The 24,112-nt window shown below is 38.3% G+C and overlaps 1 protein-coding gene across 1 annotated transcript in view; it reads right to left on the bottom strand.

Annotated features, from left to right (window-relative positions):
• Positions 1-24,112, bottom strand: part of ANK2 (ankyrin 2) — a 181,939-nt gene that overhangs the window by 88,620 nt on the left and 69,207 nt on the right. Inside the window, exons 14-24 of the mRNA XM_067297629.1 lie at positions 21,579-21,677; positions 20,749-20,946; positions 18,609-18,707; positions 17,862-17,960; positions 15,668-15,865; positions 14,108-14,206; positions 13,902-14,000; positions 11,033-11,131; positions 8,272-8,370; positions 2,702-2,774; positions 1,190-1,270 (exon numbers count right to left, since the gene is read on the bottom strand). Of these exons, the coding sequence (XP_067153730.1) occupies positions 1,190-1,270; positions 2,702-2,774; positions 8,272-8,370; positions 11,033-11,131; positions 13,902-14,000; positions 14,108-14,206; positions 15,668-15,865; positions 17,862-17,960; positions 18,609-18,707; positions 20,749-20,946; positions 21,579-21,677 (1,243 nt within the window). The remainder of the gene's footprint in view (positions 1-1,189; positions 1,271-2,701; positions 2,775-8,271; positions 8,371-11,032; positions 11,132-13,901; positions 14,001-14,107; positions 14,207-15,667; positions 15,866-17,861; positions 17,961-18,608; positions 18,708-20,748; positions 20,947-21,578; positions 21,678-24,112) is intronic.

Genomic DNA, 24,112 nt, shown 5'->3' with positions numbered 1-24,112 from the left:
AGAGAATAGCAGTAACACGTGCATGTGTACATGAGTATATAAATAAAGTGTTTGATAAAACTATGCTGATACATCTTTGGCCCTGACAGTCACAAAGCTGGAAAGTCTCATAAATGCCAAAGAAAACATGAAACTGCTGTATGTTAATAAAAGAATAATTAGTGGGACTCTCAGTCCATTCAAAAACATGTTGAACAAGGCTGTACAGAGCAGGAACTTACATACTAAGTCAAACTATCTGACGGATTACATGGCCCTTTATTTTATATTGCTAAGGCTAGGTGCTACACTTGAATGGTCATTATTTGTTTTAGGAGTATAAGCACTCTATTATTAATGTAGCAGCATTCTATTATGCAAGATAATTGCTTCCCATGCAAAATACAAAATAGTAATTGCCAGTGAGGAACAGGCTCCACAATGGGACATGAAATATTTACTTACTCAAATACTCTTGTTGCGTTCAACTTTATAATTATATGATTACAGTTAGCTGGTTTAATATGTCATGTAAATTTATTTCAGAAGATATCATGTCACTTTAAAACAGCCAAGAACACAGCATTACTGCAAACTTATTGCTAGCCTCTTACGAAGACTACACCATCACTAACAGGTTCATCATCCCTATTAGAAGTTCTCCAGTCTTCCAGCTCCCTGCTACTTTAAATTCCTGTGATAAATATCACCCTTGTTGGCAATTTTTGCAACAACCTAAATACTTTGCCTACCAAAACAGTTTGTACAGGGACAGCGGCATGAAGCGCATTCACTGTAACCAACCTGCAGCAGGATCACAGGGCCACTATCAGTATGAGTGCTCAGTACAGAGTCCTGAGAGGCAATGTGCCAGAGGACCTATTTCATATCCTGCTAGCTATTGACAAACGGTAGGTGTCAGACGGTGACAGAAAGCAGAGAGTGTTAATGTAATGCACTGGAGAGCATTAGTCATGCTGGATGGCCACAATAAGTCCTCCCATATAATTAAAGATACAGGTAATAAATCTTTTAGATTTTCTGGCTTCCCTTTTTCCTCCCACCTTTCAGGAAACATAGGCCCAGTCACACTTCAAGAGTAACAAAGAAGAGTAGTGTTAGGCACCCAGATTAAGCATATTCATGTTGCTTCAACACAATAAAATAAACAAACAGAGTTAAACAAAAAGAGAAAATCTGCAAGTCTTACTCCACGAACTTCTGCTAACAGCACCTGTGCCACTATATGCTTCCCCACCACTGAAGCGTTCATCATCAGAGTGTTTAAAGGCTGTACAACATATAAGTTGGTTTGAGAAAAAGGAATACCCTATAAGTTAATGCTGTAGAAGTAGAAAGACAATACTATGCTTTGTGGATTTAAAGACGGTTAAACGGTAGTTCCCAAGAATGGGAGAAAATTAAACAATGTGAACCTAAGGCTAGAAACAGTTTAAAGGCCTTTTATCATCTTCATTACACAAGTAGCTGGATGCTTTTCAAAAGCAGAAAATTTAGCATAAACAAGCCTGAGAGAAATAACTTAACAGATCATGTTGCAATAGAATGTAACCTGTTTTTGAATACAAATTAAAACACTTGTTTCTCTTTGCTTGCAGTTTTGTAAGCATTAAAAAGAAGTATCTGGAGTCCAAACATAGTATTTTTCTCAATAGAATAATTTATCAGCCTAATTCCCATTTCAAAAAGTAACTTAAACACTTTAGGACTATGAATGCCATTAACTTCTGGTGTAATTTAGAACCATAAGAGCCTTTGGGTTCTTTGTGAAAGAAAAAAAAAACCCCAGTAACCTGGGTTCCTAAATCCCTAGGGCTTTTTTAAATTATAGTGACTGTACAAATTGTTCCTACAAAGGAATAAAAACTATATCATATGGCATATGTAAGATACTGTAATATTAATTAACATTGCCAACAGTTAAAAAGAAGTTAGAAAATTTGTGCAAATGTAGGTATACCTTATGAGATATCATGATTAAAATTTATTAAGAAGTCAGTCATAAACTTTTAGAAATGCATCTTTTTAAGCTATTTCCTTATTTCTGTGCAGTATGAAACTGCAGTACTTTATCAAACCCTCCAGAAGTTCCCAGAAATTTTCTTGGGACTTAGCTAAGTGATGCAACATATGCCTCCTATCTGTACATGGAACAGAGTCTGAGACCAAAGTGCCAAAGTTATTAGCATGTTGTTATTTTATGTCACGCCATATGTATCTGTCTTTTGCATGTGCCAAAAGGTCCCCAAAGAAACTCCTCACCTTCCACCTTATGCATCTTCTTACAAGAATGTTTCCAATTAAGCAGAACTCTTCAATATGTTTATCTGAACTAGGTGGCACTGATCCAAAAAGTTTATTGCTCAAATACCTATTTATAGGAGGATCCAATCCAGTTCTGGGACAGCTTTACACTTGAATTTTTAAATATCATGTTGAGAAATGCTCACATTTGAGGATTTGGCTCTGAAAAGATTATAAGTTTGGGCTGAAAAAGAAGTATGGGTCTAGGATTCTAGTTTGGGTCAATATTTGGCATCCTTATTCAAATCCCATAATGATCACATCATTTAAAAAAAAGCTATTGCATAGAACATAATTTCAAGAACTGCAGAACGAAAATGTCAAAGCGCTTAAGCAGCTATCTTGAGCCTATATTACAGGTGGCATAAGTGATATGGAACATAGCGAAGTTACTCACCTTCCTCATCTGAAACATCCAGGACCTCGGTCATTGTTTCAGGTACATTTAGCTTGTGCTTTTCTGTTACAGTCTGCAAAGACAGAATCATCAATCCTCAAATTAAACATCAAAAGAAGAAGCAAAGTTTACAGCAGGAAATTTTCAAAAGCAGCAGCAGTGGGATCTGCTGAGATATTTTATAATGTGTTTCCCCTTTCCTCCGATTTTATTTCTCATCTTTACTTCAGAAGCTCCTGTTCTCTGTGCTACTATAAGGTAGCATTTACTCCAGCAGAAATGTACAAAAAAAAGATAATGAGCTGGTTAGAAAAAAAAAGGAAAAGAAAGGAAAGCTCTCAGTGAATTTATTTATAAATGGTGCACACAGAATAATTCAGCTCAATGTTTCCAAGATGATTTTAAAATGAATTAGGTAATGTCTACAGAAGAGCTTCACAAAAGTTGTATTTGGCATATGGAAACTATTAAATCGTAAAGCATTTGGAAATGGAGTTATGAATAATTGGAAATTTTTAAACTAAAAAAGATGTGAAATATTTAGACAGATCACTTGAAACAGCCCTACCACCAAAAAGTGACTATACACTGTGTACAAATGATATGCTTTTCATAAATCACGTATATTCCCCCAAATCATGTACACATTAGAACAAAATTATTCAGAGATTCTGATATATTTTATGCACCTAAAAGCTTACAAATATCACAATACAAGGCAAGTATGGACCAAGGACAGCCAGGATTACACTGCTGGAGTGAGAGATAGCATGGAGTAGGAGAATGCTAGAAGAATTTTTTTATCTGATTTTAGGAAACAGAAGATGCTCAGGGACACTGAATCAGGAACAGGGACATCCACTTAGCATCAAGATACATACCGGGGAAGGAGATGAAGAACATAGTAAGAGGAATTGTCAGAAGTGCAAGGCGTGAGAAAGTTGCCTACAGGAGACTCTTCAGTGTGTTACAATACAAAGACAAAATGTCAAACACTTAAAAAAAAGCAGTGATCAAAAACAGCATTAGTCACAACAGAAAAATAAATGTTTTCCTGGCTCCACCCAGATCTGCAGCTAGTCAGCTGAACTGAGGAGCTCTGAAGGGGACTCAACACATTACCCTTTAAGGTATGTAGCAGCAGATGTGCCCCTTTGGCATGGAGGGGAATGTCAGGATGTGTCTTGTGAAACTCCCACTGCAGTAGTACTTTGCTCCCAATTGGGGATGGGATCTATCTAGTATAAATTAATGTTATATGTAGAAGCAGTGAAAGAGCATACAATTTGAGTGATAATTAATGTCAGCCAACCCTGAGGCTCTTACACAATGTGCTCTTGGGAAAGGTGCCCATTGATATCAAGCAGTGAAGTCAATAGCAACTTTTGTTACACAAAACTTGCTAGGTATTTCCAGATTTAGATTTATATTTCTGTATGTCTAACAAACTAACAAAAATAGTATTCTTGATTGTTATAAGATACTGCATTTTTATAAATAACAAAGTTGCCAATAGTGTAACTATTTTGGAAGTTTGATTTAAAAGTCTGCTCTACATTTTTGAAATACATTAAGCATGACAGCAGTTTTCAATTCACTTTCCTGAAGTACAGGGAAAAGACAATGCCATTTGCTTCAAGTGGTCATCCCAATTAGGCCTCCTAAATTAAATCTTATTCATGATTCAAGAAATTAATTATTTCTGTTGCAGTGTTTTTCCTAACACATGCTCTGTGTTGAAAAATTAGTTTGCATTCAGCAATGCCTCCACCAATATATCCAACTTTCTCCCCTGCATTCCCATGGCTCTCCTCAGACAGAAATGTCGGGCAGCAGTAGGGTGACAAAGCCAGCTGTGACAGGTGGAGAGCATGCTATCGCTTAGGTGATACTGACCTCATCTCTTCCACAATACTGCAGTAAGTACAAATAAATCCTAAATCAAAAAATCACTGACTTTGGACTAAAGAAATAAACCCAGGTGAAGGGGGCAGTATATTTTTCAAGTGGAAAGTACTATATGCAATTGCCAATTTACTGGCATTGTAATTGTAATTACACAACTGTACTCCAAATTCTCTACTGCCAGTTTGTATGCTCACTGAGTAAAATAACTTAAAGCCCAGAAAAACAAACAAGGACAGAAGGAAGTGCTCAAATTCTAAAGAAAGGGGAAAGAACTGAACCACCCAGAAGTCACAAATGCTAGGGTTTTTTTGTTTCTTGTATGACCAAAATTTATATAACATAACTTGGTTCCCAACACTAGGAATCCATTTGATTAGAAGAACACAGGAGTGAAAAGATGTCAGAATACTATAGTATATACTACAGGTATAGAGTTCTTCACAAAAAGTATGCCAGCTATGTTGCATATTGTCTTTCTACTAACTTAGATCTGCAGACCCTAGTAGTTAAGGTTTATTTATCCTGATACCAATTTATTCATAAATTATGTTTGTACAAGCCCTGTACAATAACAATCTGGGGGCTGACTAATGCTCTCAACATTATTATTTATTTACAGAGAAGTAATGATACTTAATTTCTTTCCTGATTTTCCCTTCAGTATAAGAAAATTATTACATAATTTAACAATTGAAACAAAGTTTGGAAAACAGAATTGTGTGTGGGGGTGTGTGTTTCAGAAAAAGAAAAAATTCATATTGTCATCTCCAGAACACAGAACTCAGCATGAATCATTAATGTTACAACAACTATAATGCTACATCAATTCCCAACAGAAGCTGGCAATTAATTTTCTTAAACAAATTTTTTTATACAAAACTAGAAGTTTTTTAGATGGTAGGCACATTAAAAGTGTCAAATACTCACAAAATTTGAAAACCAAATCTAGCCATATGAACGGACGGGTTTGAAAATTGTTCAATGTCTATTTCTCAAAGTCACTATTGTTTAGTGCTCTTGAGAACACAGTTATGCACTTTATTTTAGAGGCTTTACTTCAGGCTTCTTTATTTGTAATTTTCATTGTAGGGCCAGGTTTCTATATGCTGACACAGAATAATTCACATGTATGTATATAAGCTTATATGTATGTACATTCAGTGATTCCTTACTCAACAGCAGTATAGCATGATTGATCTCAAAGCTCCTCATATATCTATTTGTCCACAGGAAGTCTATGCCTATTTCTTTAAGTATCCCCAAACTTAACTGTATAGTAAACCTTTCAAAGTCTAGCTCATTCAATATCAAATACATTGGGCACAAATTTATTTTCTATTTATCTTCAACTGCTGAATAAAAATAAGTGGACTGTATTCTCCCTGTTGCTGAATATTCACATGGTTCCACTAGCAACAACACTGGTGCAAATAAGAGGAAAATATGTTCAAAGTTAGACCAAAGGCTTTGGCACCGGAGATTTTTCCTCATCTCAAATGCCAGTGACTTGAATATTAATAGAGCATCAGCCTAACATCCTCCATGCATCACTGTGCTACAACCTTAGAGAATGAAGTAGCTATGGTGACAGCACCTTTTTTTCAGCGCTAAATGCTATGTTCTGGGTTGGCAATACCAACCTCATCATCTGGAGAACTTTATTACATGGAGTGCCTGTTATTTATCCCCTCCTTTTAGCACTTCTTCAAAATTATGTTTAATCAACATTCCCCACCACCACCAATGCCAAATGGTTTACATTTTGTGTATCCCTAAAGTATGCACAGGATTCAGACAAATGCACGTCTGAACAATTTGCTGAGTTTACCAAGGGTTCCCAACTCACTTTTTAAAACAGTGCTTTTCTGGCTTGAATTTACAGTTTTCTACACAGATGCATGTAAAAGAAAGCTGAAATCTTGTACTGTAAGTATTAGAGGTCAACTATACAATTAAGTTTGAGTGTTTGATTCAGTCCTAAACCTCAAGCATCTGGTATCTGATAGAAAGGTCCATTACCCTCACAGTTTAAAGAAACATTTATCCAAAGTAACTAACTCACAGGTGTCTTTTCATAGTGTAATTCCTATTATTACTAAACATTATACCCATATATAACAAGACATAGGGCCCTACGGTGCTATGCATTGCATGATACAAAGGAAGTTACGACTTATATCAGGCATGAATGGAAAAAGTGTGACAGAACACAATAAAGGGGAATAGCAAAGGTGTCATTTTAGGCTAAAAAATACACTTCTGAAAACGAGGCCAGGGCTTCTTGAAAATTTTACCTAGGCTTTTTTCTTGATCACTGTATAGATATGTATGTGTTTGTGCATGTACATGTGTGATGTGCTTTACGATTAAATACACGAAGTACACATTCTTTATTAAGAGACTTCTGGAATTAGGCTGGAATTCCTTGTCCAAACCTGACTCAATCTGATTTTTGCAGCTCATTAATAAATCATAGCTCACTCTATTTATAACCTTATATCACGCTACTTTTATTCCATCTTCCTCAGTTTGCAGTGGGACTTGCTGTCAGAATGCGACAAAATCAAAACTATTTTCCCACTTCTTTTCAAAATATTTTGGATTCTTCCCTTCCCTTTTACTCCCCTTACTTTCCTCTATTCCTCCCCCTAATTGAGTAGCAGCATTTTTAGGTAATCTTTGGATTTTTCATCTCTGACCTCCTAAATGACAGCTAGTTCTGACAGGTTTTTTAGACTCTAATATTTCTTGCATTAAAAAAGGAAAGCATTATCTTAAAACAGAGTTTCAAGATAAAATGCAGTAAGGGAAATTTTTATTCAAATTTATTTCTTAGATGACATACTGTTTCTGGTGTCCTCTCCTCCCACCTGCTGTAACAGATGTAGATGGGAGGTAGGACTCCAAAGAGAGAGACCCTTTCCCCCTCAGAGCATCAAAATATACCCGTTTTTCGTGGCTTAAAGCAACAGTATCAACCTGCTGACATTCAGCACTTACTATTCACAAACCCTGAAGTCATAATAGAGACCACCAATAGTGTGAGCATTGGGAAAATATGGAAAGATTTTTACATGTTTTGGAAAAACAGGATCCCTTTGAACTGAAAGTGACTAGAGTAAAAAGAAGATTGATGTGATTCAGAGCCATCTAGCGAGCATCATTAAGCTTGGCACCAGTCCATGGCTGGTATAGTCAAACACAAGAAGCTTGCTGTGGTGTGCTGCAATAGTTGAGCCTTAGCAGGTGTCACAGAAGTGTGGAAATGTAAGGAGAGACCGAGAAGGAGATGTGACTGTGGAAAAGAAAAATAGAGGAACAGGCCAGGATCTAAACAACTCCCAAACTTCTGGAAAGTTTGGGTTTGCAGCTCAGACCCATGTCTAGAAAAAAATTTTACTCTGCCTTTGAAGAGTTGTTTGCCACCTATGTTCATGTAGATTTTGTTAGGTAACTCAGTGAAGCCTGATGTACTGCACACAATTCTACATGCTTAAAAGATATACTCAAACCACTGTAGCACTTTTGCAAAAATCCAGCAGAAAGGGGGGCCTAAGAACTGAAAATAAACATGAAAGAGATACATGGAGAGTCTGAGGTAAGAAGAGAAAGACAACATTCTGAATAAAGAAGAGAGACATTATAATGCATCTACAACTCACAGTTGTGGTGGTAGTAATCTCCTCCGTTACAACCTTCAGCGTATCGACCACTGAGATGTATCCCAGACGCCTTGCAATAGCTAAGGCAGTGTTACCATTCTGAAGAGAAAAAGAGAGAAAGAGAGAGAGAGGGAGAGAGAGAGAGAGAGAAATCAGAGGGAGGATTGTGATGTGAACCAATGAGATCACTCTCAACACTGCATGAGCCAGCATTTCCATCCAAAACAAGGCACAGCCTAGGAAAATCACTTTTTTTTTTTTTTTTTTTTACCATTACATCTGACTCTGTCTTTGTAACTTCTTTAAGACTATAGCCCTGATTACCATGGCAACACAACACACTTACATCTGCCTGCTATTCTAAATTTAAAAAAAAAAAGTGCTGTATGCTTTAACCCTGAAGTAGTCAAATTCCACTAAGCAGAATGTGTCTTGCCTGCAGAGGCTGATGTTTTGTTTTGCATAAACTGCTTTATATTAGGGATATTCTTCTAAAAAAAAGTATTTTAAAATCTTACAGCTTCACTTTCAGTGGTAACTGTTTAAACCTTTAGCAGATACAATGTTCCTTTGGGGAATACAAGATTACAGCTGTATTCTCCAAATACACTTGTACCCCTCCTTACAACAAATACATATGCATAATAAAAGTATACAAAAGATAACGATGCAACAAACACTAAAACAACCTGTATAAGTCTTGGGGTTTTGAGATTATTTTCTATTTAAATAAATTTATTTACAGTTTAAATGCCCATGACATACAGATGCACAACTCATCAAATGGACCTTAAAATGATAATCTAGTAATTATTTAGGACTATTTATTTCTCCTTCATTATCTGGAACACTAAAATAGCCTGGGAGATAGTTATTTGCATACTTAATTTTACAAACTTAGATTGTTACTGTAAATGAACAGTGATTTACATCACCATGTCTCACTGCATTTGAAATTCTACTCAAACTGCTACAAAATATGGTCCACAGTAGCACAAGGCCATGTACAATAGGTAGCAAAATTAATGAACTTTCTTAATGAATAGAAGAAAAAAATTTAAGTAAAAGAAACTAGCTAAATCATCTAAGATTTCTGAGGACACATCTTCCCTGAAGAACTGGCCTAGGTGACTGGCAGCCAGTTCAGCCTAAGTGACCACAGAAGAAGCTCTCAGTTACTTGGTTCTACATGGTGTGACAGTCCATGCTCCCCATTTCACTGCACTTGGGGAGGGAAGGAAGGGACATATTCCATGGTTCTTTGTAAAGGGGTGCAAGCTGAACTGTTTTATTTTATTGAACTAAAGGAGAATGTGTTGGCAAACTGGAGGAATCATGGAAAGCCAATCTACATCTCTTTGCAATGAAATGATTTGTCTTGTGATGCCACTGCAGTGTGCAGTCTGAGGGCTTCTCTCTACTTTAGTGCTAGCTTTTGTTATCTATAATTTAAGTTCTTCTGCATTAGTCTAATTCAGCAACTCTGAAGCAACACAGGGTGTGTGGATTAGCAACACAGAGTGAATAGATCAGCATTCTCACAGCATGAATGGTTTGTCTATTACTGTCACTTGCTCTTCAACTGCCCATATCCCAATCCCATATCCCTGTGCCAGCTGTCTCTGGTTGAAATTCTCTCGTAACTCAAGCTAAAGATTGCTGTGTGTGGACAAGAACGGAGCTAGCACCTGAGAAAGCATGCACACTGTGCAGTGAAGATACATCCTTAAGACTGTGTTTGGATGTGGGTTAGATTTGGGCTATGACAGTCGTAACAAGAGGACTGAGAGCAAGTAGAGACCTTCCACTGAACCCACCTAGTGAAATGCTAGTCCCAGAAGCTGACTACAACAGTCCCTTAGTTGACAGTCTGGCATGTAAACTGGTCTCTTGGATAACTTCACAGCAGTTTATTCAACGTGGTTGTTCCCAGGACCAAACAGGGCACCAGTGCTGGATTTAAGAATGCGCAGTGTATGCACATGGTAGCCTCTGGGGAAGGACATACAGGTTTTGGACCTTCTGGCTGTGTTTTAAAGGTTGCCCAGGTAGAAGTGACTAATAATAATATTAACACAAAAGAGGAGAGTTACGTTCCTGCCTGTGAAGAAGGAGCTACCACCAGAGGTATATATACACATGCATATATATATATATACACACACACACAAATACATATATAATATATTAAAATATAAATATAAAATATAAATATATTTATAAATATAAATAATATAAAATAAATAAAAATATAAATATATATGTATATATATGCAGAGTTCAAAGAGCAAAGATACTCTTTGAGAAGGCATTAGCATCAGTGAGCTTAGTAGGAACTTGAAACAGAGTTCCAGTAAATAGAGGGACAGAGACTTGGGTCCAAATCTTCAAAGAAACCCAGATTCTGAATTCCCCCTAACTTTTATGAAAAAAAATCTTATCATGACATCATTTTACAGACAAAAAAGTTGAGTCAGAGGGGAACTGAACAAATACAGCACAACTAGTTGTGGCCAGCCTGTCACTGCAGTTTAGAAATCAGTTTCCTCACTTCATGTTTAGTTCAGTGCACAATGGGTTATAGCTGATCTGAGCTACCTTAAGAGGATAAGGAAAAGGAAAGGAAGTTACATTTACACATCTGACAACCAGCTGTACGAGGAATACTTTCACCAAAACACAGGCTTGCTCTCAACCCCCAAAAAAGGAAAGAAAAGAACTGTCCAGGGAAGTAAGTCCCAAAGGCACTTCACAGACTTACAGTGGTGATGGCATTGGGCTTGGCCCCATGTTGAAGAAGAACATTGATGATGTGAGTGTGGCCTTGTTGAGCAGCTTGGTGGAGAGGGGTGTATCCATTCTGTTGTTCATGGTGATTACCATAAAAACAAACAAACAAATAACAAGAACCACCAGCAATTAGATTAGATGCTTCATTTTGCTTCCTTCTCCTTTTGAGACATTTGAATAAAAAATTTATGCCATCAATTTACCCCAAGATAATAAATTTTCAGAAATAATAGCATTCCTTCCCTAAATTAATGAAAACATAAAGGAAGATAATATTCTTATTCACAAATTATCTTACATCTCACAATATAAGCAATTTCCAGAAAGACAGATAATCCCCCTGTTCCCCAAATCAAAGACAGGAACAAGGAGAAACAGTAAAGTTAAAATGGCATGCAAAAGACACAGAATCATAGCAGAGGCAGAGAACGTTTTTCTTCCTCTCACATCTTAGTTTTTAAAAGGAGGCCAAGGACTTGCCTTTAAAATATTTGTGTCAATTTAAAATATATATAATTTAACAGCAGTGATTGAGTCCATTTGCTTTTAAAAAGGCCAACAACCTATACCTATTACAAATATCAATCAATTTTAGCTTTACTTTGGCTTCAAAAGGCCTGGCCAAGCCATAATTACACTGAAAAATACGTACATGCTGTCTGTACTAATAAACATGTTTAATTCTGTGTATTTATCCGCTCCAGTGATTCATTCTGATGTTACACAATAAAGAAACAGAGCCAGAGTAACTTCAGCTAGTTGATCAGAGATGGTATTGTGTTAAGTCCAGTCAGGCAATTCATTTACAACATTATTTGCAATTAGCTTTGAAAGCAAGCAGAGAATAAACAGGAAGAAAACACCAAACTGACTTCACTGTACACTTATGTAAAGCCTGGGGGCTTCATACTGGTCTTCTGGGCTTCTGTGACACACTTTAAGATTTATCTCTTGTAGCTGAATGGATGGATGCAAGTAACACTTTATGTTACTAGTGAAATGGTGATAGTAATTCAACTAGTTAAATAACCAGTTTATTTAGAACTGTTACAGTTCTTACATTTACGGTACACATGCATGGACTAGTAGTCATCAGTAAGAAATCAATGCAGGATTTTACTGTAGGCTATAGTGCACAGTAAATTTATTATTGTCACTTAAATATCAAGAAAGTCCTTTAAAACAGAGTTCAGACACATTATTTTTCACTGGAGACAGCACAAAGCATCCTGCAGTCTTTCTCTATTTAAAGAACTGGCTGCAATAGAGGTTATTTGTTCTCTCACATGCCTATCCTGAATCCAGCCAGGATGGATTTGCTCTTTAAACTGAGTCCACAGTACTGGTTGACAGATTGCCAGGATTTTTATGGTTCCCTTGACATGGATTTTTGGAGAACCACTGCACCATACTGTCATATCAGTCACTGTCATTCTGTTGCTAATATAAACAAACTTGCTGATTTTAATGAAATTATTCTAAGTGGAATACCTAAGGGAACTGGAGTCAGAACCTGGTCCATTGTGCCCAGTGGCCTCTTTATCATGGAATAAGGTCTAATATTAAAGGGGCAAGTATGTCGCCCTAATTAGACTCTAAATAACTCAGCTGAATGTCTTGGCAGCTACCATTTGGATCCTGCTAATGTCTGCTTTATCAACGCGTATCAGCTGTTTTTCTAATAGTGTGGCCAGTTCTTTTGGAATCTCTGTTTTTTACCCATTGATTTTGGATGACTGCATAAGGGCTGGGTCAGCATTACTCCTGTCAAGGCTTTTATTTATTTTGCTAACTGTGGCTTACCACATTCAGCTGAGACCACTGTGATGAAACAGTCCTACACTGAGAAATGGAACAAACCCATAGGTCGTGGCTGGGGACAGAGGAGCTGGCTGAAACGCTCAGCGGACTGAAAGTCTGTGATTTTGATTGGGACTTACAAACACTAAGTGTGTCACTAGAACTATCAATGGATTTAGTCCTTCACAGTGAAGCTGAGCTAGCTATTGCCTGATGTCAGCTTTAACTAATCTGAAGTCCTGCAGCTCCTGAGTTAGCCTTTTCTTTCTGATAAGGGTAATGTGATGATATTTGGGGTGCAACACACTGTTACAGTCATCAAAACCTCAGTGTTTGTTTATATTCAGGAGATCTACACTTCTTGATACAAAATGCATCACATATGGCTGTTGCGCATACTGGTTTATACTGGAAGAAACCACCGAGGTCAGTGAATTACATTCAGACCTTCCTATAGGCAGTTTGGTCCAGTTCAATAGAACTGAGCAGTAACAGCATACCCAGCTCCCCCTCAAAAAAAACCCCAAACCTGTCTTCAGTAAGCTGTATTCCCTCACTGCAGCTGCCTCCTCTCCCAAAGTCATGCCACTCACACTTTTCTCAGCAGTAACTCTTCCCACTCCACTCCCCATCAGATTAGAGAGAACCTGGCATCACCCCCAAAATCTCTGAATTGTTAGTTACTAGTCTGGCAGCACATGGTGATTATACTGGTGTAAAATATGTGTAAACGAAATGAGAAACAAGCTTGCATTTGTTATTTGCAAGTAAAAATAAAAACAAAATAAAATGGATTCTCTATCTCCCTCTTACACACACCCAAAGAGTTAACTGATCTGACTTCCTTTAGTGAACACTACCCACCGAGATGTAGCAGAGAGAAGGCATTTCACTGCCACTAAAATCCAATAGATGCTGACACCTACTGCGCATGAATAACCATAGATTTCCTAGTGAAAAGGCCACCTAGTGGTATGTATTAGTACTGCTGGGTTACCAAGTTTAATAAAGAGCAAAGCAAGCAATGAAAAATTCTTTACCTTTGTTTTAGCATTAACATTCGCTCCTTGCTTGAGAAGGAAATTCACCATTTTGATGTTTCCATAGTGACATGCCACAATTAAAGGTGTATAACCCAGCTACAGTAAAAGAACAGAATAAGTAAAACTGCAAGCTCAATGGAACATTCCTTTACAATCATAGCATCTTTTGGCAGACTGGAGACAGTAGCCACTCCATGATTTACCTTTGTCTGAGCATCTTGGTTTGCACCATGTTTTGTCAGTATTTCAGCTACATTCACTTTATCCTCTTGAGCTGCAAGGTGTAAAGATGTCAGTCCAGTCTAGAAATGTAAAAAACAAGCAAATAAATAAATAATAATTAAAAAACCCACTTTACACCAGGAAATAAATTTAGACTTTCTCATTTTCTCATCTTTAAAACATGAGGAGATCCTAACTGCAACTTCTAAATATGGTTTTCTAAAAAAATGTAAAGTTGATCTTTCTCCTATTCTGACTGACAAACAGCTCCAAAGCAATCATGTCACCGCAATCACAGAGTTAACATCTCAGACATCAATGATCGTGCTCGGATTTTACACAATAACATCACTGGGGAAGCTGCGGAGCCCATTAATGAATAAGGGTGGGAAGCACATTCACCGTGCTTCCCACTCCTCAGACAGGAGAGGGAACCTTGACGACTGCAGGCATGAGTCAGAATGAAGAAAATAACTCCAAAAATAGATTCCATTCAAAAATTCCAAGGAAATGGATGCAACTTTTCAGTAAAAACTTGCAGGGATACACATGGTACTTGTCTGTGAACAAGGCATGAAACATTTTATAAGAGAAATGAAACCACCTTGTTTCCCATTGGTTAGATAGGATATTACCTTAACACCAGACAATGAGAGCTTGAACCTTCCATTTTCACTTGTCTGAGCAAAAGCTGCAGGCTTTTGATCTTAAGTTTTATATAAATGCCTGGATAAAACTGGTGACCTATGAAGACCTATGGCAATGGGGTGTTTTTTGAGGAATCAACTGATTTTCTATGAAGTAGCTGTCACATACAAACATGAAAATCCAAATGATCAGAAAGATCTTCCTTAGGATTTTTTTTTATTTGCTACTCAAATAATATTGTTGTGATATTCTTTGCTGGACACTGCTAATTTCTTCCATGCGGGCAAGAAGGCCAAAGGTTAAATAAATGTGCAAAAGTTCCTTTGCTGGCATAATCACTGAACTATTTTCGACTGTAGCTCTCAGGTTTCTGTTACATGTTGTTAAATAAACCCAGGGACCCACAAACTCCAGAATGTTACATTCCTCATCTTTTGCATCTAATGTGAACCTTTGGAAGCATGTGTGAAACACGTGAGAGATGGCAAGGTTGCAGCACAGCAAAACTACTGCTGTCCTGCTTTTCTGAATGACTTGGAAACAATTTTCTCTTGCCTGTCTTTTCTCCTCTTTGTCTAAAGTAACCTCTCTACCAGAGCTAGGTGTTGCATCATTTTCCTCTTGTGATGGCAAACAGATGCAGCTCCTCCTGAGTGTTACCCAGCACAGCTACTAATGCTACAGTATAAGCTAACTGGTTAATCTCTATCTGCTGGTCCTAGATATTCTCTTCTCACTTTTACTGTTCACCCATCCGTTGTCACTTCTGGAAATTCACAGAAACATATATAAGGAAGTGGAGAATTTCTAGGAATGTGACATCATTCTTACACGGCACTTAGTATCTCACTGAATACTCCCACCATAGTACTTTGCCTCCCATTGTGAGTTACCTTTGTTGCCACATGGATATTAGATCCTTTCTCCAAAAGCAAGGTCACCATGTCAGCATGACCTTCTTGGGAGGCCAAATGAAGCGGGGTCACTCCCTGTTTGGTCAAAATGTTGGTCTCAGCCCCATAGTTCAATAGAGTGGTAGCTATCTGCATCTGATTTTTCTTGGCAGCAATGTGCAGAGGGGTGTATCCATTCTAACACCAGTCAGGAAAACAAAATGAGAAGAAAGTTAATACAACAGCCATGTAAGTGTATGAAGCCAGACACCTTAAAACAGTATTTTTGTACGCTTCCCACTATCCCAGAGATGAAATTCATTATATTCTGAAGGCAAAACACTTCCCATGCGGTCTGGCTCTTCTGTTGCTTTGGCCATCTGTATTTTCTCCTTCCAAACTAGAACAAAGCTTCAGCTGACAGTACGCTTAATTTGATACCTTCAAATTATCCTGACTTTAACATCTACATTTTAAATATCCTAGGCTGTAAATATTCACTTTTGACTGATGAGTGACATTCTCTGTGGAAAGTGATGGGTGAACACTCCTCATTGCATTATGCTTTTTTGGGGTGTGTGGGTAGATCTGTGCTTGCATATGGAATTTTGATACATGTGTCAGTCATGTTACTGTCTGGAAACAGTCATAGGGAGGAGTGTTTTTCAGTTCAAATTAACCATTTTAGCAAAGCAGACATCATATTTTTTGGCAAGACGACAAATTCCTATTTTTAATTGCTTTAGAATGCACTATGGGGGAAAATTCTGGGTTATAACAAACAGCCTCTTTAGAGGCATTTGGTTAGTTGGTCTCAAGTTTTTTTGGAGGGGAGCATTATGAAACTATCCTGTTCCAACTGCAGCTTTTGCTACTCTCCACACACAACAGTAGAAGGAGCAGCTCTTATGCATTCACTGAAAAGACAGGCCACCTCTTTTTAGCAGCATATATAACAGCAGTCCCATACCAGTCAGAACATTCTGAAATCAGTAACAATTTTCTTGTTATTTTTCTTTTTTAGTAGCCTTTGCCTAACATAGTGAGATCATAATACTATTGCTAATCCCAGAAGGAATCCTGCATATGCCTATTCATTTTCTACTAAATGGTTTCTACTATAAGACAATACTAAAGTGAGTTCCAAATATGATCAAAACTCACAGACACAGAAGTGGACTTAGACAGACACATACATAAATATATTTATTTCTTCTTTTTCAATGAAGGCCCAAAAGAATCATAGAACAACAGAAGGTCACCTGGTCGAAACCAAGAACAACTCCCAAGTTGTATTAGGTTGCTCAGAAATTTGCCTAGCCAAATTCTGAGCATCTCCAAGGATTCAGCCACCCCTCTGGGCAACTTGTTCCAATGTTTAACCAACCACACTATGAAGATTTCTTTCTTTATATCTAACTGAAATTTCCCGTGTTGCAACTTGTGGCTACTGCCCCGAGACATTGCGTGCCCTCTGTCTCCATGTCGAGCATTATCCCACCTCTTATTATGCACCCTCAGAGACTAAGTACTACAGTATCGTATGCATCTGGTGAAGAGATTGCTCACTGCTTTCAGACTTCACAGGGTATGTGTGAGCTCAGAGTCACACGCTGGGTATGTGGTGTGCCCAGTAAGCGTGCGATACTGAGAAAGGCTGAAACCAGACTTATCTCTCACAAGAGTTTTACACTCATGTAACACCTGCAGCTCTCCATAAAATTACTATGTTTTGCCTATAAGAGGAGGGTTGTGTCCTGCATGGCAAACCACCAGTTGGAGCAGACAGCTCTAATCAGTCTAGAATAAAAGTCAAATCATTAATCCATAAATACATACTGATTCAGCAACTCATCTGCAAAACAAGGTGCCGTACATTGACAGAGTGAACTGCCTGTCTCATCACACCCAATAAGTCCTTAATTTTCAGTGAAAAGGAACAGGTGTGGCAGGCACGAGTATGATGCCGTAACACCCATCAGCGATCAACCCTCTCCCCCAACAGCTCCCCCCCTCCACTGGATAAGAGCTGAAGATTTAAAAGCTAGAAGGGAAATATTTCACCCCACCTTCTCTAGAGAAAGCCCCGCTATTCCCGCACACGCCCGCCGGGACGGAGGGAGGGGAAGGGAGGGCAGCAGCGCAGGGAGCGGAGCCGTTGGCGGTTGGCAGCGGTTGGCGGGGCGGGGCTCACCTTGGCGGTGACGTGGGGGGAGGCGCCCCTCTCGAGCAGCAGCAGCGCCACCTTCTGGTTGTCGTAGTGCGCCGCGACGTGGAGCGGGGCGAGGCCGTTCTGCAAAGGGCGGTTACTGCGTTAGGCGCGGCCAGTAACCGTTAACAGGTTAGCCAACACGCAGCTGGGGCTGGACTCAGAAACCATAAATGCGCTTTTTTTTTTTTTTTTTTTTTTTTAGTATTAGAAACGTGGACCAAAATTATTATTTAGCCAGCGGTTAGTAGGCTGTGTTTAATAGGAAGGAGAGGCGGCGGAGGATGAATTTGAGTGGACCCGCTGCCTGCCTGCTCCCTGGGTGCACAGCGGGTTCGGGCCACCTGCTCCCCTCGACTCTGTGACAAGCAATCCTCACGGCACAGGAAAAAAGCTGAGCCTGCCCCCCTTGTTTTTGAATTAAGATCTGTACAGTTTGAGCAGCTGAATGGAATAGGCTTTTCTTGAGCCACAGAAATGTGTCTGCCCTACAGCTGTGCATAGCATGCCCATCTATAAGGAAGGTAAAAATATATAACAGCAACAAATACTGTAAATGCAGTTTCCAAAACTAACATGCATAACCATCACCCTTGGGAGAATGCAATAAAGCTAATGCGATCATGTGAAAGCAGCTGCACCCTTCTTTTGCATGTCTGTTTTGCACAGTTATTTCCTAAAGGAGAAGCTGACTCGCTGCTGACTCTTGTTTCTGAGCGCCCAAGCCAGTACCTTGCCAGCTGAATCGGGAGAGGCTCGGCGTTGCAAAAGCAGCTTCGCCACTTCCAGGCTTCCATATTTGGCTGCCACATGCAAAGGCGTGAATCCCTTCTGAGAAATGTCAGGAGAGAAAAGCAAATGGTCGTGTTAAAAATTATGCTGACATCTCTCTTTTAAGAGCCACATGTACTCTTGACAGTAAATGTTATAGGTGGTTATGTTTCAACCTATGTCCTAACTGCCATTTTTATTCAAAATCAATAGCCATACCTAGAAATAGCATTATCACTTGAAAGCATTTTGAAAAGTGTGACATACAAAAAAAAACAAAAAAACTTTCTCTTTTGTTCTTTCATACATACATGGTGTCAGGCTGGCAGACATTTTATCTGATACAGATTTCATCAGAAGAACACATTGCGTGGGCAACGGAGGCACTCATTCAAATTTCTCCTCAGAACAGGCTGCATTTTTAAATCAGTTTCATAATGATAGCTTTAGAAATGTTTCCTGTATCAATTCTTGCCTGTTACAATGAAACACCAACTAAATTCAGTGAGAAAAGCTCCAGAAATTGTGTCCCTTCTTCAGTGAGTTTGTTGAAGAATGATTTATATTTGGACTTAATACCTATACACTCACCAAGTTCTGTTGCAGCCTCTGAAATTTAGGTGAAGAGAGTCATGCATGACTCAAGGGCAGTGTTTTTGAAGGATCCTCCGGTAAGACTAAAAATAGTGTCTCTTTAGAGAGTCATTTTCTAGTAGTTTTAATAATGGTTGTCAGTAAAGCACAGACTTAAGACTGTGTCAAACTAACATGCTATTTGCTTATCCCTTCAGTTTTAAAAATAACGCTGATAAGAAAAACTCATGGATGCAAGACAGTAGGTGGCAGACTACACTGCTGTCCTGACAATAATCCCAGGGAGCCACCAGGGCCTATTTGCCTGACATATAAGAGATGTGTAGTGTTTATTTTCATTGTCATTTTGTTCAATTAATCCCACTTTAAAAGTGTTTTACGTAAGGGAATCTCAAACATTTCCATCTCATGAATCACAGCTTAATAGAGAGATTATCTAGTGGACTAAACCTTTCCCTATTCATAATTATAGAATGGTCCTGTAGTAACTAAAGCTATTGCCATAAAGCAATATGGAAAATTAGGAAAGTACTTAGTGTATTTTTAGCCATTTTTAATGTGATTTAACAGCCGGATAAAAGGGGAACAGCAAGCATTCCCAGTAACCTGCGAATGAGAATTTGAGAATCACAGGTTTAGTTTTCTAAACCCTGGAAGACATCCCATTTTTCAAAAATATGTTTTAAGTTCCAATTGTAAAATCAAGGGTGCAAAATCAGGGATCAGGTTTAGATCTTTGGATCTAAAACTATAGTAAAAATCACTTAAATCACTTGTGATAAATTTGGAAACGGTATCTTGGCACATAGTTCTATTCACAGTAACTGTTTTCTTAAGTGCTCATCACTGTTGGGAATGTATTGGTAACCATGTTGGGCTAACATAAAGCAAAAATAATTCAACAGAATGTTTCTTTTATAACTCTAGGAAAAAAAAGGCCTATTGTGTCATATGATACCTCATTTATAGAACCACTGAAAATAGATTCAGAATTAGCTGAGACTGGACAGATGCTGAATTGTATGTTTTGGGAATATTCCTTTCAGCTAGTAGAGACCAGAATTATTTACATAAACAGGGTATTGAAAAACATGCAGGCCTGTTCATACAAAATTATTTAGCTTTGTTTTTCCACATCTGCATTTTCTATTTTGAAACTTTTGGCAAAAAAAAAGAAGAAAAAAAAAAGCCCTACCTGTAACACAATGGGAAAGAGAGAAATCAGGACTTCATGTACATTTTAAACATGCTGCAAGCATGTATTTATCATGACCTGCTTTTGGCTCTAGTGGGAACCAAACTCCCAGCTTCAGATGACAGCAAAATACATAAAAATTTGATTAACTCCTGATACATTTGTTCAGTCTATTTGATCACTGTTGATTAAACGAGAACAAAACAAAAACCGAAACTAGTTCAATTTCTCAGTGAAAGTACATTCGTCATGGAATAGGTTCCTCCCTGGGCACTGCCTACTACAGCACAGACACAAAGCATTTTGTCTTACTTTGGTGGACATGGAGTGTGAGGCGCCTGCCTCTAAGAGAACTGATGCAACATCCACTTGTCCCTCTCTGGCAGAAATGTGCAGTGGAGTGTATCCATTAGTCGTTGCAGCATCGGGGTGGGCCATGTGCTGTAGCAGAAGTTGGACGATCTCTGTTTTACCCAAGCGAGAGGCAATGTGCAGTGGAGTCTGTTCTTCCTACAACTCAAATTGAGTAGATAATTACCACAGGCAGAACTACCCTGAACACCAGATTCTGGTTAATTCCAGTAGGTCTCTCTATGCATTTGTCTTGCAGAAATCATAATAAGCGACAGCACAAAAACAAAAAAAGGAGTAAAGGAGCAACCTGTAAGGCTAATTTCTGGGATTAGCTTCAGCAATATCTTATTAGAATGGAAAGAGGAACTTTGGAGAAAAACATTGTTTTTCTTTTCTCAGTAAGAAGGCAGATAGCTGACATTGCTGGGAGCACCACTTGCTTTCCTTGGTATTCTTGATATATTGTAGAACAGCTGTGCCTTGCTTGACAAACAGTCCCTTTAGTTTTAAAATCTGGCACTCTGAGCTAGGTGCTATCAGAACCTCCAGTGTTTGGTTTTCGGACACTCCTGTACAATTCTCGCTCAGACAAAATAGCTGTTACTGTTCTGAGCCAGACACCCTCTATTTGGATAACTACACACAAATAAGTTACCTTATGGAATGGTATTCAGATGTGCTTACTGCTGAATCCACAGAACAAATAAAAATGAAATTGCTCCTTCTTAGCCCTACTGCTTCAGATACATTTTTGAGAAAGCAAAAGAAGTTGCAAAGAGAACACCTACCCTGGCTCGGGCATCAACCAGGGCCCCATTTCTCAGGAGACAGCGAACTACTTCCACCTGCCCAGCACGTGCTGCCATGTGTAGTGCAGTCTCTCCGCGCTGCAGAAAAGCAAAAATGTTTCAGTGTCATAAACCTCCAGGAACAAATAAAGCTCAGATTTTATAAATTCCCCCCACTTCAACTTGTGGAGAAAGTTGCACTTCCACTAGCTGAGAATCTGGCTATTCATGCTTAGTAAGAGTGAGTTCAGGAAAGTGTGTGCGTACATGTCGGTAGGCCTGGGCAGTGTATGGTTTGTAAACTCTGATCCCAGACAAGGGTAATCTCACTACAGAGGGTCAGAATGAAAATCCTGGCTTTGCTGCACTCATTACAATCAGTAACTCCAGTGGAAATGCAAGTTCACATTCAGTCTTACAATGTGAAAATGATGCCAAAATATGGCCCACCAGAGAATGTTCAAGCCCCAGTTATTCTCAAGAAAATTCTGCCTTATGGACTTCCCTGCTCACATACGTTCCTCCGCCTTATACGTAACAGCACATCAGCTTGTGCGCCACACAGGAGATAAGAGTATATTGAGCCTGTCTCTCTCAAGGGATTGCGAAGCACATGAGCCTCAAGATGGAAGGGGATATTTTTCCAGATGGCCTCTTCCTGCCCACTGTGTGGAGCTGGCAGCTTTAAAAGGCCTTGCAACGGCTGTGCACAACTGAGCCAGCATATGAAATGTGTAAAATCTGTGCTCAGCAGCATGGCTGTGTCTGCAGGCTATGACATGAATCTTGGTTTAAACCTTTTCTAGCCCACAGAATTTGAAATTTAAGTCTGACTGGAGTGATCTGGAAACTTTGATTGGGATAATGAAGTACAGATGATACAATCAAAGAATTTATTTTTTGCATCGGCTTGCAAAAGAACACTGAAAGTGAGCATTCCTTGATGATGGAGTTCCTAGCTTGATTTTGCACTGTTCAACACATTCTTTGAGGACACTGTCCTCAAAGGACAGTCAAAGGACTAAAAAAGTCCCTGTGCAGCTCACCTGTATCTGATACATTAGGTACTGGAACAGTTCAACAATCAAGAGCTCTTTATTTATCTTTTATGTTATGACGACACAGCAGGACTGATCACTTCTGTGTGTGAAGAGTTCCATCTCTTTGCTCTAGAGCTGGACTATATTCTACTGCATGGCTCTTACCCCATGACTATCAAACTAAACTGTAAATACCAAAACAACACCATCATCTGGATCTTTTGCATCAGAATCAGAAATCAACTTCTTTTTGTCCTTCTTCTGTACAGATGTAGCAAAGGAAGCAACCTGAGTTTAGCCACTCTTATGAACTTTTGATTCAAGCAAACCCTCCTCCCAGGGAGTTTATTTATCTACACTCAGTTTAAAATTAACATTGTATTACCAGCTGTGACTAGTAAGTAGGCATCAGACAAAATCCCACAGCCCTAATTACAAATTTTAATACAGAATTTCATCTATATAAGTTTTATTACCTGAAGAATGAACTGTTTAAAATGTGAATAAGTTTTACAGTTTATACACTTCAACAATCAAATTTCTATATAGACTGCTCTGTACTTGAACTGGCAAAGCAATTTAGCCTTTGGAAACAGTAATTCAACAGGGCAATTCAGCTTCCCAAGTAAAAGCCAAGACACCTGTGTAGCATAAATTATAAGGTGTTAAACTTTGCACACAAATGTCCAGTAATACCACTACAATACTTTTTATTGCTTCCACAGAAATTTCTTGTTGGTTTCCATATCATCAATTAAGTTTATATATAAACATTGCTTCTATAAAAAAGTATATAAAAAAGCAGGAACAGATTTTGTCAAGACAAGCCTGCTCTAGTAACTCAAGCAAATAATTCATAGTTTTGTTGATAATTGTTACTGGGTTACATATAAGATTTTTCAAACTGAGAAAAACTGATAGGTCCAGTGTACCTCGATTACTCACTAATTTGTTTTGTTGTGAGAACTTATTTCTAACTTTGTTTACTGGTAAAAAACTCCTTTTCAAATTGAAGAGAGTCATAAGTTAAATATTTGTTTATATTAACAAATTTAAACAGCAATATGTCTCTGATATTCAACTCAGGAAACCATCATGTTCTTTTTATTACTATTATTCTTGGTAACTAGGCTATTGATATACAAACACTGATTTCTGTGGTAAGTCAGGTCCTGCATTTTGTGTTACCTCCCAAAGGTCACATTTTTTAGACTTAAATATGTTCTTTAGAAAGGCACCAATTCCTGGAATTTCCTGTTAAAGGAACATCTTGAGTTTAACATTTTTATTTTTTGCTTAATTGTTAGGTTTTAAGCATTTTATACACCTTCACTAACACAAATGACACTATTTCATGGCAGCCAGTGAAGCTGTGCAAGCAAGCAGAAATTAGAACCATTTGGATTTAAATTTCATCATTCAAAACTGAAACACAATCTTCCGTGTGACATGGCTTATATTGAGTTTTCATGCATTTGGTGAGCTTTACCTGTT

Source organism: Apteryx mantelli, chromosome 5 (genome assembly GCF_036417845.1).
Source record: "Apteryx mantelli isolate bAptMan1 chromosome 5, bAptMan1.hap1, whole genome shotgun sequence".
NCBI classification, from domain to species: domain Eukaryota; kingdom Metazoa; phylum Chordata; class Aves; order Apterygiformes; family Apterygidae; genus Apteryx; species Apteryx mantelli.
This window is presented reverse-complemented; position numbering and strand designations above follow the sequence as displayed.